Source organism: Hyperolius riggenbachi, chromosome 6, assembly GCF_040937935.1.
Source record: "Hyperolius riggenbachi isolate aHypRig1 chromosome 6, aHypRig1.pri, whole genome shotgun sequence".
Lineage (NCBI taxonomy): Eukaryota > Metazoa > Chordata > Amphibia > Anura > Hyperoliidae > Hyperolius > Hyperolius riggenbachi.
Window position 1 is genome coordinate 60,260,599 of NC_090651.1, and position 19,052 is coordinate 60,279,650.

Sequence of the window (19,052 nt, forward strand, 5' to 3'; positions counted from 1 at the left end):
CTTTAGGTAGGTATAGAGGCCTTTAGGTAGGTAGGTACGTATAGGGGGCCTTTAGGTAGGTATAGGGGGCCTTTAGGTAGGTATAGGGGCCTGTAGGTAGGTGGGTATAGCGGCCTGTAGGTAGGTAGGTAGGTATAGCGGCCTGTAGGTAGGTAGGTAAGGATAGTTGCCTGTAGGTAGGTAGGTATAGTGTCCGGTAGGTAGGTAGGTAGGTAGGTAGGTAGGTAGGTATAGGTGCCTTTAGGTAGGTAGCTACGTATAGGGGGCCTGTAGGTAGGTGGATAGGTAGGTATTGAGGCCTGTAGGTAGGTATAGTGGCCGGTAGGTAGGTATGTATAGTGGCCTTTAGGTAGGTAGGTAGGTATAGGGGCCTTTAGGTAGGTATAGGGGCCTTTAGGTAGGTATAGGGGCCTTTAGGTAGGTATAGGGGCCTTTAGGTAGGTATAGGGGCCTTTAGGTAGGTAGGTACGTATAGGGGGCCTTCAGGTAGGTATAGGGGCCTGTAGGTAGGTATAGCGGCCTGTAGGTAGGTAGGTAAGGATAGTGTCCGGTAGGTAGAATCCCCCCCCCCCCCGTGCCTCCTCCGCTTACTGCCAACCCCCCCCACGGCCCCCTCCGTCCCCGTGCCTCCTCCGCTCACCCCTGCATAAGAATCAACTCACCTTTCCCGTGAAGCGCAGAGTGGCAGACCTCTTCGTTACTTCCCTGTTCCCTCTAGTGGCCGGACCAGCTCTTACTGATGACGTCATTGTAAGAGCCGGTCACTAGGGGGAACCAGGAAGTCAGCGAGAGGTCTGCCGCTCTGCGCTCCGCTATGGATAGGTGAGTTGTTACAGTATGCGGGCGGGCGGAGGAGGCGCGGGGGGGTCGGAGGAGGACGAGTGCGAGCGGCGGATGCGCGGCGATGCAGCGTCGGGATTCGGCGGATTCGTGTAGTGGAAAATGGCGTCGGGATTCGAATCCACGAATCTCGAATATTTCCTAATATTCGAGGGATTCGTAGGATTCGTCGTCCCACCCCTAGTGTATACATTAACAAATTAAGAAAGAATCATACACCATTCAATTTTCATAAAAATTGATGAGAAAAATCCACCACTCCCAATCAAATTATATAGAAAAAAAACAAGAAGTTTTTCTTTTTTTTTTTTTTGGTACAAACGATTGTTTTTATCGAATTGTGTGTGTGGTTTGGTTACCTTTACTCTGAGAAAAATAAACATGAAATGGGGCCCCTGACAGTATTCTTGGTAAGTTGAGATGGGAGTGAGGTAAGCAAGGTGGCAACTGAGCCCCTTGACACCCAATAGCCTAAATTGCGTTGTGGATAATACTGCTCTTCTTAATTAGACTTTCCCCATCTTCTCAACCCATCATAGCTCAGGTAAAGAGCAGTTGGTCGGGTTGGATTAATTTGGCTGGCTGCTTTTTCTAACTTGGAGCAGAAAGCCTCCTGTTTCTTCTCCTGTCTCCACGAAAGTGGTAGTGGATCACTTCCTCAGTGAGCGTCTGCGATGTGCCACGGTAGAGCCAGCTGCACATTGGCTCAGTAATCAAATTGTAGAGATGAGACCGGCACCATCTATATAAAGTTTCAGCTCTTTTTATTGGCAGTAATCAGCTGTCATCACAACGTTTCAGGGCAGCCACCCCTTTATCAAGCTAAGCTGTACGCCTTCAAGTTTCACACTGACAAACATACAGGTTTATATACACATCATAAGAGAACAATAGCCAATCACATAAGATTACTCATTTAAACAAACCAATCATATGGTCCGTCCTCAGAGCGGACCTGATGGGAAACTTCACTGGTTAATCACTATAGGCTAGTTCGAATGTATGACTGCCCCCTTCTCCCACTCTTACCTATCGGGTGGCAGCAGGGGCGCCTCTCTGTGCCAAGGAACGCATGACCGTTTCTCCCAGCAGGCCGCCTGCCTGGCGGACCTGACGGGGAACTGGCCTGCGTGACGCGGAGTAGGCGGAGCCAAAGCGCCGCCTCCCGCGTTGCCTTGGCTACAGCTAGTGGGAGCGGCGTAGTATCGCCGCTCTCCATAGCGATGTAAGGGGAGACGAGCCTCTATGACGCCAGCCAATAGGAAGCTCCGCAACAAAGTAAACACATCCACACGCTGTGTAAAATACACAGCATGTAGAAAAGCACATTGGCTGATTCGCAAAGCAAGTCATCTAGCAGGGACACTTCAGAAGAGGTGCTAGGCTGAAAATTGAAATGTTATCATACTATAACACAAGAGATATCCTCCAGATGATATCCACAACAACACACAATATGAATCATTATAGAGGCTGTCACACAGGGAGGGAAAAGACCAAGATAAACAATATAATGATAATTATTAAATAAATGGTAACAAGTCCAGCCAGGGGCGTCTCTAGCCATTTTGTCACTCCAGGCGAGAAATCCTGTGGAACCCCCCCCCCCCCCCCCCCCGTGATTGCCCCCAGTCCCATACCCCGCACCCCTCATGGTGAACACCACTCCTGTGGTGAACCCCACCCCCAAGACCCCCGAAAATCATAATGCAGCAGCGTTTCACCATAAAATATACTTATTGCGGCATGCACTCACACACACCACACACAGTACACACACACACACTATACACACACACACACAGTGTACACACACACACACACACACAGTACACACACTGCACACAACATACACACTATACACAGTACACACACACACACACACACACACACACACACACACTAGACATGCACAGCACAGTACACACACTATACACACACACACACACACACACACACAGTACACACACTGCACACAACATACACACACACACACAGTACACACACTGCACACAACATACACACTATACACAGTACACACACACACACACACACACACACACACACACACACTAGACATGCACAGCACAGTACACACACTATACACACACACACAGTACACACACTGCACACAACATACACACACACACACAGTACACACACTGCACACAACATACACACTATACACAGTACACACACACACACACACACACTTTAGACACGCACAGCACAGTACACACACACACACACACACACACACACAGTACACACACTGCACACAACATACACACACACACACAGTACACACACTGCACACAGAACACACACACACACACACACACACACACACACACACAGAGCACACTGTACACAGCACACAGTAGACATACACTATACACATACAGAGATAGGAGGAGTGGAGTGAGACTGAGAATAGCCTGAGATGGAGCAGTTTATCTGTATTGCAGTCCCACATTACACAGAGACTAGTTGCTGGTAATAGGACTGCTGTCCCTGCCAATCTCTTACACAAGTCAGCAAGCAGCCCTCCTGGAGTCTAGGGACTGTCAAAACTTTTCAACCTGTTTAAGACCTTATCTGCACATGCAGTCATTATAACAATGGAGAGAGACCAGACAGATTTTTTCCCACTGACCCTCCAGACGAGTTCTACATCATGCTGTGTATATTTACCAGCTAGCCTGCCCTCTAATTGCACTTTTATCAGCTAGCCTAGTATTTTACATTGCCTTACATCAACAAACCTGAATACAGCAGACACAGGACCAACCCTAAATCATTGAATGAAAGGCGGCCTGGGGGGAAGTCAATGCCTGGCTGCTACACAGTCTCTACATCCACGCAGTTAGCAGTAGCAGAGAGAGAGGGACTGAATTCTCAGGAGTTGGACTCAGGAGCTGATGATGCTGTACTCCTCGGATCCCTGACTAGGATGAGTGCCTTCTCTCACTGACTCATTCATTACTGTGGTTCTTTGAATCATTGAGCTGAAGTCCAGTCAGCCCCGCTGCTGCTGTGTAAACTGACACCTGAGTCAGCTGAGAGGCATTTCTTCTCTCACTACTCAGTGCAGAAGCGCCCTTGCCTCTTCCTGTCGCCTTAGGCGAAAATTTATAGCTGCCTAATGGCTCGGACGCCTGTGAGTCCAGCTCACGATTTAAGCCACGGGGCTCCATAGTATCAAGTTTCTTGATCCAGTATGCCTCCCTGTATAGCAGCCTCTTAACCCTATCTCCACCTCTCCTTAGAGGTGCCACATGTTCTATAATCCTATATCTCAACTGACTGGCCTGGTGGCCAGCCTGTTGGAAATGGAAAGCAACTGCCTGGTCAGTCACAAATTCTCTAATCGCATGTTTATGTGAAGATAATCTTTTTTTCATTTTTTGTGTCGTCTGGCCAATATACAACAGGCCACATAGACATTTTAATGCATAAACAACCTATGTAGAATCACATGTGAAACAATCACGTATCTTAAATTTAACACCCGAATGAGGATGCATAATAAATTGGCCCTTGATAACAGAAGAACAGTGTACACAATGCATACACGGAAATGTACCCATGCGATTAGATCTTGATGTTGACTGACCAGCTCCATCACATCTCATATCAGCGCGGACCAATTGGTCTCTCAAATTTGGCGCTCTTTTGTAAGAGATGATAGGAGGATGGCGAAATTGTTCAATCTCAGGAAAACTATCTGTAAGGAGATACCAGTGGCGTTTAATGATCCTAGCTATACTATCACTTTCAGTGTTGTATTTAGTCACAAAAGGTAACCTCTTACTAACATCCCGATGTCTCATCTTATTTTCTCCACCTTCCATCGCTCTACTACGAGCAACCCGTACCACCTCATCTGGATAACCTCTGTGCACAAATTTAGTCTGTATCTCATCAAATCTCTGTGATATAACCTCCTCCCCAACTATCCTCCGCACCCTTTGAAATTGCCCCACTGGGACAGATCTCCTAGTGGCCCACGGATGGAAACTCCCAAAGTGTAAGAGGGAGTTTACATCCGTGGGCTTGGTATAGAGATCTGTAACCAGTTTACCATCTCGGATACTAACCATAGTATCCAAAAAATTCACTTGCTCAGTTGAAGTATGTAAAGTAAGTTTGATGTCCCTACACTTGGACATCAATTCCAATTTTCTCCTGTCTCCACAGAATATGCAGCTCGGAGCTGGAGTGTATAAAACTGAGTTAAAAACAAATGAAAGAGAAAAAGGAGGAGGTGGCTTACCTCAATAACGATAAATTACAGTGGGTTGCAAAAGTATTCGGCCCCCTTGAAGTTTTCCACATTTTGTAATATTACTTCCACAAACATGAATCAATTTTATTGGAATTCCACATGAAAGACCAACACAAAGTGATGTACACATGAGAAGTGGAACGAAAATCATACATGATTCCAAACATTTTTTACAAATAAATAACTGCAAAGTGGGGTGTGCATAATTATTCTGCCCCCTTTGATCTGAGTGCAGTCAGCTGCCCATAGACATTGCCTGATGAGTGCTAATGACTAAATAGAGTGCACCTGTGTGTAATCTAATGTCAGTACAAATACAGCTGCTCTGTGAGGGCCTCAGAGGTTATCTAAGAAAATATTGGGAGCAACAACACCGTGAAGTCCAAAGAACACACAAGACAGGTCAGGAATCAAGTTATTGAGAAATTTAAAGCAGGCTTAGGCTACAAAAAGATTTCCAAAGCCTTGAACATCCCACGGAGCACTGTTTAAGTGATCATTCAGAAATGGAAGGAGTATGGCACAACTGTACACCTACCAAGACAAGGCCATCCACCTAAACTCACAGGCCGAACAAGGAGAGCGCTGATCAGAAATGCAGTCAAAAGGCCCATGGTGACTCTGGACGAGCTGCAGAGATCTACAGCTCAGGTGGGAGACTCTGTCCATAGGACAACTATTAGTCATGCACTGTACAAAGTTGGCCTTTATGGAAGAGTGGCAAGAAGAAAGGCATTGTTAACAGAAAGCATAAAAAGTCCCGTTTACAGTTTGCCACAAGCCATGTGGGGGACACAGCAACCATGTGGAAGAAGGTGCTCTGGTCAGATGAGACTAAAATGGAAAGTTTTGGACAAAATGCAAAACGCTATGTGTGGCGGAAAACTAACACGACACATCACTCTGAACAGCATCATGCTCTGGGGGTGCTTCTCTTCAGCAGGGACAGGGAAGCTGGTCAGAGTTGATGGGAAGATGGATGGAGCCAAATACAGGGCAAACTTGGAAGAAAACCTCTTGGAGACTGCAAAAGACTTGAGACTGGGGCCGAGGTTCACCTTCCAGCAGGACAATAACCCTAAACATAAAGCCAGAGCAACAATGAAATGGTTTAAAACAAAACATATCCATGTGTTAGAATGGCCCAGTCAAAGTCCAGATCTAAATCCAATCGAGAATCTGTGGCAAGCTCTGAAAACTGCTGTTCACAAACACTGTCCATCTAATCTGACTGAGCTGGAGCTGTTTTGCAAAGTAGAATGGGCAAGGATTTCAGTCCCTAGATGTGCAAAGCTGGTAGAGAGATACCCTAAAAGACTGGCAGCTGTAATTGCAGCAAAAGGAGGTTCTACAAAGTATTGACTCAGGGGGCTGAATAATTACGCACACCCCACTTTGCAGTTATTTATTTGTAAAAAATGTTTGGAATGATGTATGATTTTCGATCCACTTCTCACATGTACACCACTTTGTATTGGTCTTTCACGTGGAATTCCAATAAAATTGATGCATGTTTGTGGCAGTAATGTGACGAAATGTGAAAAACTTCAAGGGGGCCGAATACTTTTGCAACCCACTGTATATAAATATAGTGAATTTGTATAATAAGCACAGACAACACATTTCATGAATCTCTGTTCACTTTCTTAGTCTAAATGAAGCTCCAAAGTTGCTAACCATGCAAGTAGTGAATGGCCCAATCCCAAGCTACATATGATTTGCATTAAATGTGCAAGCTAGAAGTCTCATCTCATTATCCATCTTTACTTTTAGTGCTCTAGTTTTCTCCCACAACCCAAAGACAGGGAACACGTTTGACAGAACGTTTTCTCCCGCGATTCACGTTTTTCCATCGTTCTGCGTTTGTGATTGCGTTTTCTTACACACCATTTTCCACATACATTCACAATTTTTTTGCATGTAGCAGAATACATTGTAATTACGGACCTGTGCTTATTTGTATACAACATTCATTCATGATTTAGTCCGTGTTTTTCCATGGTATAATCTTTCCTCTCCCTGATCTACTTTCTGAAATTTATCACAGACAGAAAATAAACTTATGAGTTAATGAATGTGTGTGTGTGGCACAGCTAGGAAAAGAGTCTCATGTTGTCTTCCAGTACAGGAAGACTTTACAAAAAATTCAGTTGTTATCTTTGAGCTTCTCTGACCTATTCAAATACAGTCCTGTTTTCTGAAGCACTTAAACACCCAGGAAACAGTGAGAGACAGCTTGAGATAAGATAAAAAGGGGGGAGGGTGAGCTGTCACCCTAAATGAAAAAACACAGAGACAGAGCCCAAATGGTGCTGGACGTCACACTCAATAGATGGAATAAGAAATAGTATAGTGGGGGGATTTCTCAAAACAAAGACGCTCTATTCCTGGCTCTAAACATAGCGTGGCACTTGATTTGGTCTGAGGAAGTGAACAAAACGCATTGCCAGTGCTAATAAAGATTATCCATTTATATATTAATCTGTCTTCATTGAGGTAAGCCACATCAAACCTTATTTATTTTTATTTATTTGATAGATTTTAATTTGTTTTATTATCCTTTGGGCGCCTTTTCATCCTATGTGAGCTTCAGATAAGTTTTTACTGCAGGAAAGTTCAAAGGGTCATTATTCCTGTTTTGTTTTACAGTTTAACCACTTCCCTACCTTGGTCATTTTCACAGTTCAGTTTAGTTCTGATTACTTTGGCAATAAATTTGGCAATAAATTTATAAATACCATATATACTGGCATATAAGACGACTTTTTAACCCTTCAAAAACTTCTGCAAAGTGGGGGGTTGTCTTATACGCCGAGTATCAGTCTGGAGGTAGTGTCAGTAGTTGGAGTGCCGGGTAGCGGGTGTCAGGCTGTGGTGAAATGACCTAATCGTGCAGTCTTCCTGTGAATAGAAAAGTAGATTGTGCTCTGTGTTTAAAGAAAAGACTTGCTGTAATAGTTTCTTGCAAGCAGCCGCTCGCGGGGGTATCAGTGCGACTTCCGGGGGCACCTGACTGGTGACGTGTGCGCTCCACAATACAGCCCGGAAACCTCATCAGTAGAGCGCACACGTCACCAGTCAGGTGACCCCGGAAGCTGCACTGATACCCGCGCGAGTGGCTGCTTGCAAGAAACTATTACAGCAAGTCTTTTCTGTAAACACAGAGCACAATCTACTTTTCTATTCACAGGAAGACTGCACGATTAGGTAACTTCACCACAGCCTGACTTTCGGCTGACACTGGGGTAGTCTTATATGGCGACTATACCCCAACCTCTATATTTTAACTGGAAAGTTGGGGGGTCGTCTTATACGCCCAATTGCCTTATAGGCCGGTATATACGGTAATTATCACAACTACCGTAAATGATCTATATATTGTTTTATTCAGGACAAATTAGGCTTTTTGTGGCTGATATTTGCTTTTATTAATGACCTTATTTTCTATGTACTTTAAAAGGAAAATAAGGAAAAAAGTGAAAAAAATACACAATTTATCCACTTTCATACATTATAGCTTTAATGTAAATAGCTTCTATTGAACATTAAACCCACACATTGTATTAGTCTGTCTCTCCTGTTTATTTAAACAGTTCATTTGTTTTAATATGTATTAGTAACACATTGTAAATACCCTACTCTCTTGTAATATCTGTCTGCTCCTGGAATGTTTGTTGTACACTTGTTGGAGGGAGGGGTTTGCTGTCATTCCTTTACAACTGTGCAGCATTGTTATCAGCTCAGAGATAAATAAACAGTGTTATCTAGGATTTTGTAGAGCGGGGAGTGCAGAGACTTATTTTCACGTCATGGGGCAGGAAGTGGTTAAAAGACAGAGTGTGGTTTTACAACTGCAACTGTGACACTATGATGCAATGTTATTTTTTAAAAAAAACTAACTGAAAATAAGAATATGAGACTCTTTTCTTTACTACTAATGTTCTATTTATTTTCCGTACTACACATATAATTCATTATATCTTAAGGGGTTTTTTTTGGTTCAGGTTTGCTTTAAGGCAATTTACTATTTTGTAAAGGGTTGACCCTATGTGCTGCCTCATAGAATGTATGTAGTGAGCAGCCCTTACCGAGTGCTCTCCAGTCAGACCTGTCCGCTGATTTTCCCACCACCCTTTCTCCCTGTTACCAGCACCCAGCGCTCGGCACACAGACCGAAGGATAATTTATAATCCTGTTACTGGTACCGAGCTAATTTATTCCTCCTGATGAATTCCAGCAAAATAAAGTGTTCCAGTAAATCAAATCTCAGGAAACCTGGACCGGGGTCAGCGTTCAATGAAAGGTTACCGTCTCAAACCGGCATTTCATTAGAAATAACATTAAATCCAGGCCCTCTTTTATAAACTGACACATGTCCAGGTTACGTCCACTTGTTATGCAAAACGATTCTGTATAGATTTTCTTCAGGATAGATTCATGAACAGAATTGTTGGCTGATAATAACTATAGGGTATGAAATACAGCATTTAAAAAAAAAAAAAGCAGTGATGTCACACTTAAGTTTTGGGAATAGTAATCACCATTGTCATGTTCGAAAGGTGATGATGTCATGCCTGAAATATACAATTTCTGTCTAGGAAATGGTGATGATGTCACTTTTGTAAACTTTTGTTCGCAATAGCAGAAAAGTAGTTGTAAACGTTTTGCTTCCTGAGGCACACTTGTGAGGATGCGCTCCCCTGATTTGGAATGATCGCACAGAACCTGACAATTTACTCTGCTTCATTTGATGTTCTCACATGACATGCTGCAGCTCAACACAATAGCACACTGGCTGGCTGTGAGTCTGTGAGAAACAAATTGCTCACACTCAGCCACTCCATTCCCCCTCAGTCAGGACAGCAGTGCCACCTCCTCCCTTCTGCTGTGCAAGTCAAATGAAACACTGCTGCTCTCCTGCCTCCCCCCTCCTCACTCACTGTCAGACTCCTCACAATGCACAACAAGCTGCTTTTCCCCGATGACAACCTCTTTACCTCGCTCTACTCTTGCTTCTCCTCCTACTCTGACTGCATGCTGTTAGTGTATACACACAGTACAAACATGTCGCCCCTGTAATCTCTGCCACCTGATGAAAATGTTTCACCTTGCTTCATGAGAGAACCGGCCCTGGAAGCGACATTACAGCTGTAAAGTAATATGTATATCTGTAGAGCAATTATGTCAATTCTGCATCATCGTACCATACCTCACAACATTTTGGGATAAGAAAGAGGGACACTTAAAGACACGCCCCTGCCACTCCTCTAATCACGCCCCAACACGCCTCTTGTCATGCATATCGCAAAGAAATCAGAAGCAAAAGATGTATGGTAGTTTTATCCTTCAAACCACACTGGTCCTTTCTATCATCAGTAGTTTTCCTTTATTTTCACATTTAAAAATAAGAAATATATCAACTTGGAAATAAAGGGGAATAGAGTTTACAGTCAGTTAAACACATTTTCCAGTAGAAAAATACATACAGTATATATACATAAATCTGTACATGAGTCCTAAAAGTGGGACAAATGCGGAAGAAACAGGGACAGGGGGATTTGGTTCTCAAAGAGGGACTGTCCCTCCAAAAAAGGGACAGTTGGGAGCTAAGCAGTACAGTAGAGTGTTCCGGCACCAACGTGGATCGGCTGATGCCAGATAAGTGGGCTTTCTGGTGGCTCGAGACTGAATGTTAAAATTAGGCTTAGTTAATGCAGTACTATATCCCACTCTATATACAGTACATACCATGAACTCTGTATTAAATGCTAAAATTACAGTAATAGAAAGTATATTGACCTTGAGGAAGCCATGGAACCCAGTGTTTAAAACAGCAGAGCCCACAAACAGCCTAAGAAATTGGCATTCACCACTGTGAGTATTGCCGGCAATTTGTGATAGTTGGTTGAGACTGCTGGTTGGTTGCCTCTATAATAGGGGTATCAAACTCACGTAAGGCGCCAACATTTAAAACATAATCTAAGTCACAGGCAAAATTGTTTATTCAGCTTTAGCATTAATTGAACAGTCTCATATTAAGTGGCTTAAAGAGGACATAAACTCAAAACTTCCTCTCTGCTCTAAAAAGATACGCAACAGCATAATGACCTTTAAAGAAAAAACATTTCTTTGTTACAGCTGATACAAATCCTGCAATAAATCTGCACTGTTTCTACTTCCTGCTTTCGTGGAAGCAGAGATAATGTTAACATCCTGTACTTTCAAATGAGCTTATCTGACTTATCTGCCGTGGCAGTTAGGTGACACAGGGAAGAGATCAAATTACAACTTGTGATTAGACACAAATGAGGGGAAATTAGACAGGCACAGAGTGCATGTTTTATGTTTTCCTTCTGTCCTGTGCAAGAGTTCAAGTCCGCTATAAATATAGCCTGTGAGAGAGCCTGGAAACTTGCTCCTCCCCCTTCTACAGAGTAGCAGTTTAAAGAGAACCCGAGGTGGGAATTACTAATGCTATTGGGGCACAGAGGCTGGTTGCGCACACTAAGACCAGCCTCTGTTGCCCCATCGTGTGCCTCCATGTCCCCCCTGCTCGCCGCTATAGCCCCCGCAGTGCTGGCGACACGCAGCGTGTCGCCAGCACAATGTTTACCTTAGCGCTGTCTGTCAGCGCCGCTCCCCCGCCTAATCCGCATCGGCGCACCCGCCCGTGTCCCTTCCCTCCCGCTGATAGGAGGGAAGTGACGCGGGCGGGTAGCGGTGATGCGGAGGAGGCGGGGGAGCGGAGGGGGGACATGGAGGCACACGATGGGGCAACAGAGGCTGGTCTTAGTGTGCGCAACCAGCCTCTGTGCCCCAATAGTATTAGTAATTCCCACCTCGGGTTCTCTTTAATATTTACCTGCTCCAGAGCTGCTTTGGGAATCCTCTAATCTTCCCGACAGACACACTCTCTATGCTGCATACCTCTGTCTCTGAATACATGTCACGTGATCCAGGTATAGAGGTATAGAGCGTGCAGCTGCTGAGAAGAACAGAAGAGGCACGAAGCATCGCTGGAGCAGTTAAATATTACACTGCTCCTCTGTGCTACTCTACTAGGTGTGGAGAGGGTGCCAGGGCAAAAAGTGTGTTGGTGTGTTTTACCAGCCACATGTAGAGGTTTGTATCCAAGGAGGGGTCACGTGGGTTGTTGCTGCACATGGGTTCAACTTCAAACTGACAATGTTTCAACCAGATACACACCTCTGGATGGGAAGGCAGTGTACTGTTGCTCTTTTAATGCTTACAACAATTCACATTTGGAGCTCTCAGGGGCCACATAAAATGGCAAGGAGGGTCGCAATCGGCCCATGAGCCTTGAGTTTGACGCCTGTGCCCTATAATATACCTCATGTTTAGAGAGCAGTGATGTCGCACTTAGTAATGCCTAACTCCAGGAATATAGGTTTGAAGAGGGTGGAAAAGGTTTAAAAACTCCATTATTTTTACTACTGTATGTGTCCCCATCTGGGAAAATTTCACTTACTTCCTGTGCTGACAGGAAGTTAGTAAATCTCACCAATATAGCTAACAGGCAGCTTCCAATAAACCTTTTTTTTTATTGTAGAGTGGTGAAGAGTTATATACACTATTAATTTTTTTATTGATGTCTGCAAGAGAAAATTACTTATTGCTGTCCTTTATTTCCTTTCTCTGGGACCGCAAGAATTTATGTTGAAAACCCAGTTGTAGGAATTTTCTTCTGTCTGATAATATCTGCCCCCACCTAATGCTACAAAGGGTTCTTAACAGTCACAAAGCGTCCCTATCATGGGCGTCCCCACCTTTTCATCCATAGTGGTGGCCTGTCCCTCCAACTCTGGCATTAAATGGGAGAGTGTGGCTAATTGCTAAAACAGCAACAACCAATTCCCCACCCTCCAAAAAACAGCAACAGAGAATTGCCACACCCCTTTGCTGCCGGGACATGCCTCCTCCAGGATACTTTGGGATCCTGACAGGAAAAGGTAGTGTGATGTCACCACTGGAATATTACAACTGATTAGTTAAATGTTTCTTCTTTTTTGTGGAGGGGGGGTGTTGTTATTTGTGAAAACAGCCATGAAAAATGGAGTGCAAAGAAAAGGTGGGGTAAATCTTCCCAATAATACACTGGCACACATGATGAAGGGCTTGTCCTGAAAACATGTAATACACAGACATAGAAATAAAGTGGACACAAATTCTTCTGTTTGAAATTGTCTGGTTGAGTACCAGCAGCAGGAGTGGTGTACCTGGCAGAAGGAATGACAATGGCTTAGCTGTACTGTGTGAAGGATTGAGGACTACAGTGTCAGTGGGTGCAAAAAGTTATTCTAATATAAAAACCCGACAGCAGTAACACACAATAGAAAATCGGTGAAGGTCTGCAAAATATGTATTGTTGTAGAATAGTAATGATATACCAGTAAGTGAAATAGCATACTTATAGAAAAGTGATGACATAGCATACTTATAGAAAAGTGATTTAATTCCTGTAAAATATAACTAATATTTAATGAAAAATGATTTAACTCCTGTAAAATATTACTTGACTCTATAGAAAAGCAAGGTAACACCATTAAAATAAACTTTTTTGTTGTTGTTGAGAATGATGTCACACCAATTCAATGTAGCAATGATAGCAATTCTCCATAAGGAGAATGTATGGGCATGCATGTGATTTATTAGATTATGTGATCAGTAATCACTCTCAGTTCATGCAAGTCCACATGCAACGTTATTCAACAGGCAGTGAATGTTCCAAGCAAGGAGAGAGTTCATGCGAGGATCACATGCAAGGTTATTCAATATGCAAGGATTAGTTCAAGCTTACTTAGAGTGTCCAGTAACTTAGCAATGGTCAGTCCAGGCAGCAGGCAAGGCTTATTCCAAGAAACAAGGCAGAGGTCGGTCCAGGCAGCAGGCAAGGGTTATTCAAGAATCAAGTCTCTTACTGACTGGTCAGGATCATGTAAACATGTCTTATTTTTGCTTCTTCTGTAGACGGAAACAGAAAGAACAACTGAAACATGGTCACATGACTGGGGCCAGCCAATCCTAGAACTACTAATCAGCCATTTGAGCAAATCAATCACATCCTTTTCCATTAATTCTCCTTGAGGAGAATTTCTGCCAGAATAAACTAATTATCTCTATTTTTGTTGTTTTTGCTATGAGCAGACATCTGAGTATTATAAGGAATTACCGTATTTTTCGGACTATAAGACGCTCCTGACCATAAGACGCACCTAGGTTTAGAGGACAAAAACCAGGGGGAGAAAAATATATACTAAACCTGGTGCAATCATGGTGAAGAGGCATCTTGTGGATTATGCCCCCTGTGTACCTCATGCCCCCTTGTACCTCTTGTGTCTCCCTGTGTCCTCCTCTGTCCCCTTTGTATCCTCCTGTGTCCCCCATGTGTCCACCTCTGTCCTCCGCTATGCCTTTTTTTGTCCACCTCATGTCCTCCTGCATGCCGCTTTGAGTCTTCCTGTGTCCCCTATTTGCCCCCCTGTGTCCTCCTCTGCATGGGCACAGTACAGGGAGTTCCCAACATTGCAGCGAGTTGGAGGTTTGTATTGGCAGGCGTTCACAAGTCAGGAACTCCCTGCATTTGGACTGTAAGACGCCGTGACTTTTTTTCCCCACTTTTGGGGGAGAAAAAGTGAGTCTTATAGCCAAAAAATACAGTAAGTGCAGCCTAATATTTTTTCTCTTCTATTTAGGAGTTTCCACAAAAACCTGGAATATTTACCTAAAAAATGATGGCCTGGAGGAAAATAACGAGCTTATGAAAATAATATTAGGTACCCCAAAGAATGGAATTCTGGGAAAGAACAAAGAGGCCACGGTGGAAATTGTGGATCCCAGAGAAGGTAGGGTAATAACTATTTACACATGTGATAAAAATTATTTCTCTGGCAGTTTAGTTGACCCATTATGATTTGACTTCTTTTATACTAAAAAATACATCTGTTATTATATATTATGATGTGATGTGATAGGTCACATTGATTTAAACAGTTTTCCTATAATATGGGAATACTGTAAGGTGGATTGTTGGGTATATACTGTATAATGAAAAAAGAAAGTGCACCTTTGTGCACCTATCGCAATGTATAGCATGGAATATGCATAAAATGTCATGCATTGAAAATAAAGAACAAAGGGCCTGATGAACTAAAGTACGGGAAAAGTTGCCGTGGGCAGGGAACATACAGCTATTTTACCATTACTAGCACAGGGGGAGCTGGTAATCCATTAGTCCAATGCGTGTTACCAGGTTAACAAACACGTTACCATAGAAACTAGCGCCTTTCCACGGTGACACAAGTGCCGCCAATGAGTTACCTTCAGGTGTACTCCTTGTACTAGTAACCCTAAAACTGCCATGCGCTTCCTACATACATCAACTTTATTGTACTTTAGTTCATCAGGCCCAATCAGTGAAATGTGCCACAGGATGCAACATCTTAAGTACTGGCAGGTGATCTCTCCGGAATGTTCGTTTACTGATCAAATAAAGTTTTAAATCCAGTCAAAATGATCTCTGGTCTCCCAGAATGCTCGGCGGGGGCTTTGAATTCCACATAATAATAATAATAAACAGCCTAGGCTATTCCTCATTGGTGGGGCTACATACCTATATACTGCAATATATAGCTGTAGGAAAGAGTTTCTGATGCAAAAACCAGGATATTTAATGTAGAAGTATCCTGAATAATTGACTGCATTCTACTATATGTCGTTACGGTTTCTCTTTATTCTTAAATCACTGTCAATATATCAAGAGCTATAACATATTTGGAGAAAAGTCTTGTATGGGAAAACAGGCAATTTAGGCTGGAGTGGAGGGGAACAAGGATTTGATGTGTTAAATTATTCTTTGTGTCTGAATGAGTGAGAGCAGTGTAGAGTAATAAGCTTTTCATCATCATCATTTTCACATAGATTACACCTACATATGCTGAGCTGTAGTACACAACTATGCATGCACAAAGTTCTGTGGACACAGTGGGCGGCACAATCAGAAAGTGGCCCCCGGGGGCAGCTCATTGGCCCCGGCTCTGTTTCTCCCTTTCTCTCTCCTTCCCCGCCACCCCAAGAAAATATCCCCGCTGCTGAAGTTTAGAGCGCTGCGATACGTCCTAATTCATCGCAGCTCTGTCATATTTTCCTAGTGACGTTCTGCATGGGTTGCATTTTGCCACCTACTGTGTTTGGGTTTTAAAGGATTACAATCCCTCAGTGCTTTCGATACGCTCAACAAGATATAATTCAAGCCATAATGGAAGTGTAAAGAGACACGTTCTGCTGGGAAAGAGCTGACGCTCGCGTTTCATGCTGCAGAGTACGCTTTCTGAGCCGAAAGAATGCTGGTACAACAGTGACACCTGCTGGACACTCACTGTATGTACAGCCTTGGTTAGGTGCAATATACCGAGGACAAAAATAATAAAAAGAATGTCTAGTGATACTTGTGTTTTGCCATTTTCATTCATATTTTTGTAAAGACATTAGTTTAATTTATTTAATTACTTTTATGTAGGTTAGGAATAATGTATATTTACCTAATGTAAGCAGTAGGTGGCGTTGGCAGGCTCTTTCACTAAAAAGTGCAACAGTAGTTAAGTATTTGGACTGGAGGCAGATTATATAACCAACATAGACAAGTCCCCAGACTTGGGATGAGAAAGGAGGAGACACTATAAGCATTCCTTGTGACATTCAGAACATTGTTCTGGAAGTACATACCTACTTTTCTTTTCCTCTATATTTTCTGTTATGTTATTAAAAAGGGCAACACAATGACAGCTAGTCCTTTTTTCTGTGGGATTGCGGAATAAGAATTCAGCTATGAAAATACAAAAATATACTGCTCCCCTTGACCATTTGAAATACTGTCAATTCTGATATACTTTCATAACATTTATAGATTTATCTATGAATATCAGTATTATGAATATCAGTAAAATCACTTGTGGTAAGCCTTCTAGTCATTTAGGTTTCCTTGTCCTTTCCACTTCCTCCTACATGTCAGGAGGGCTATTTTTTAGGATAGGCAAACTAGGCAAGTGACTAGGGCACTGACTTCAGGAGGAGGCATCAGAGAAGCATGCAAACTACACAGTCCTCTATGAAATTATTGAACACTACTTAATTTACTAGAAACAACCAGTTTCTAATTAACCCCACCTAGGGGAGAATTAGCAAATCACAGTGCTATAAGATACAAGTAATTTCATGTCAATTCTATGCACAATGCTATTGGTCCAATTAATATCTACAGAAAGTACATTTCATTGCCCATTTCTATGCTACATACAATTTCCATGCATGCCAGACTTATTTGCACTTTGTCGGCCATCGCTAGTGAGCAGCCATGATAATTATAGCATGGTTTTCTATCCCCAACTTCCACCCCAAGATAAAGCTACTAAACATTTTAGACTTATTCACTTATTGCTAGCACATAAAGCAAGAGATGTCATTGTTGTCCTAAAGTGTCCCTGAGTCCTTGCAAACAAAAGGATTTATACTTACCTGGGGCTCTCTCCAGCCCACTGTAGTCCATCTGCTTTTTCGACATCTTCCCAGACCCCTCTGTTGCGGCGCACCCTCATTCGTGCTGCCATGGTTGAGAGCAAGGCTGGTTCTAGTAACCCAAAGCAATGCCCCCATCGCAGCCTCCAAGCCGACTCCCAGAAGCTATCCCACTGCACTCCCAGCCACACAAAATCATTAGGTGTCCATCATATGTCCCCAAAAGCATTGTTGAGGGCCCCATGCTCTACACTCCAGACTTCTCCACAAGGCACCTCTCTTATCCTTCTCTGCAGGCATGTATGAGGTCACCATAGCTGCAGGGGACACACACTGTGGGGCTCTGGGGCAATTCCCCCTTTGCCTCAGTGGAAACACCGGCCCTGGTTAGGAGTGTTCTGTGCATGCTCAGTTCAACAAGACATTAACTGCGCTTGCGCCAAATGCTCCCATCAATAGATGGGTTGAGGTGCCTTTTCTCTCTTCCTCTTTGCTCTGCCTAATCATTTTAGCTTATATTGGCAATCATTCAGGAGAGTTGGCTCAGGAGAAACTGCTAGATGGAAACCAGCTTACTCACCCTGGATTGCTGTGTGCCACCCAGAGAAAATATACTAATAATGTAATCAAATTATGTAAAGGAAGACATGGAATGAGGGAACGGGTGTGGTGAGGCAAACGCTATAGGGCACTGTTCAGCTTCCACCACTGGCAATCAGTCAGAGAAGAAAGGAAAGGGGTGCTTCAGGTAAAACTGCTAGATGGAATTCAGCTGCTCACTCTGGATTGTTGTGTGCCCCCCAGAGGACAGATAGATATAGTGTAAATCAAATCATGGAAAGGACGGCACAGAAAGAGAGAATGGGTGTGGTGAGGGGGAGGCTATAGGGCACTGTTCAGCTTCCTCTGGATTAGGCTGGTTTCACAGTGGGACGTTACAGGCGCACGTTAGAGCAGCCTGTAACGCACCCTACCGCACAGCAATGAAAAATCAATGGGCTGTTCACAGTGCCCACGTTGCGTTACATAGTAACGCTGCGCCACCAGACAACGTACTGCCGCGTTAGACTGCTTGCACATGCTCAGTAACGTTGGGGAGGAGCGGAGAGCGGCCAGGCACATGGCTAATTAATATTCACTGCACTCAGTGACGTGCAGTGTTTACTTCCTGGAGCGGCCGCTCTGTGCAGCGATTGGCCGGCGGGACCACGTGATGCCGCATGCGCACAAGAGTACGCATCACGGCATCACGGACGCCAGAGTGAGCTGCACAACGCGGCTCACTCTGACGTCCACCTTAGAGAGCACCAGGCGTTGCGTTAGGGGCACGTTATGCGGCCATAACGTCCCCTAAAACGCAACGTCCTGGTGTGAAACTAGCCTTAATGAATCA

At 43.7% G+C, this 19,052-nt stretch overlaps 1 protein-coding gene across 3 annotated transcripts in view; it reads left to right on the forward strand.

Annotated features, from left to right (window-relative positions):
• The window catches only part of LOC137520871 (FRAS1-related extracellular matrix protein 1-like), a 288,103-nt gene that overhangs the window by 243,142 nt on the left and 25,909 nt on the right, over positions 1–19,052 (forward strand). For all 3 annotated transcript variants that reach the window (XM_068239387.1, XM_068239388.1, XM_068239386.1), the window contains one exon: positions 14,842–14,991. In XM_068239387.1, the coding sequence (XP_068095488.1) occupies positions 14,842–14,991 (150 nt within the window). The remainder of the gene's footprint in view (positions 1–14,841; positions 14,992–19,052) is intronic.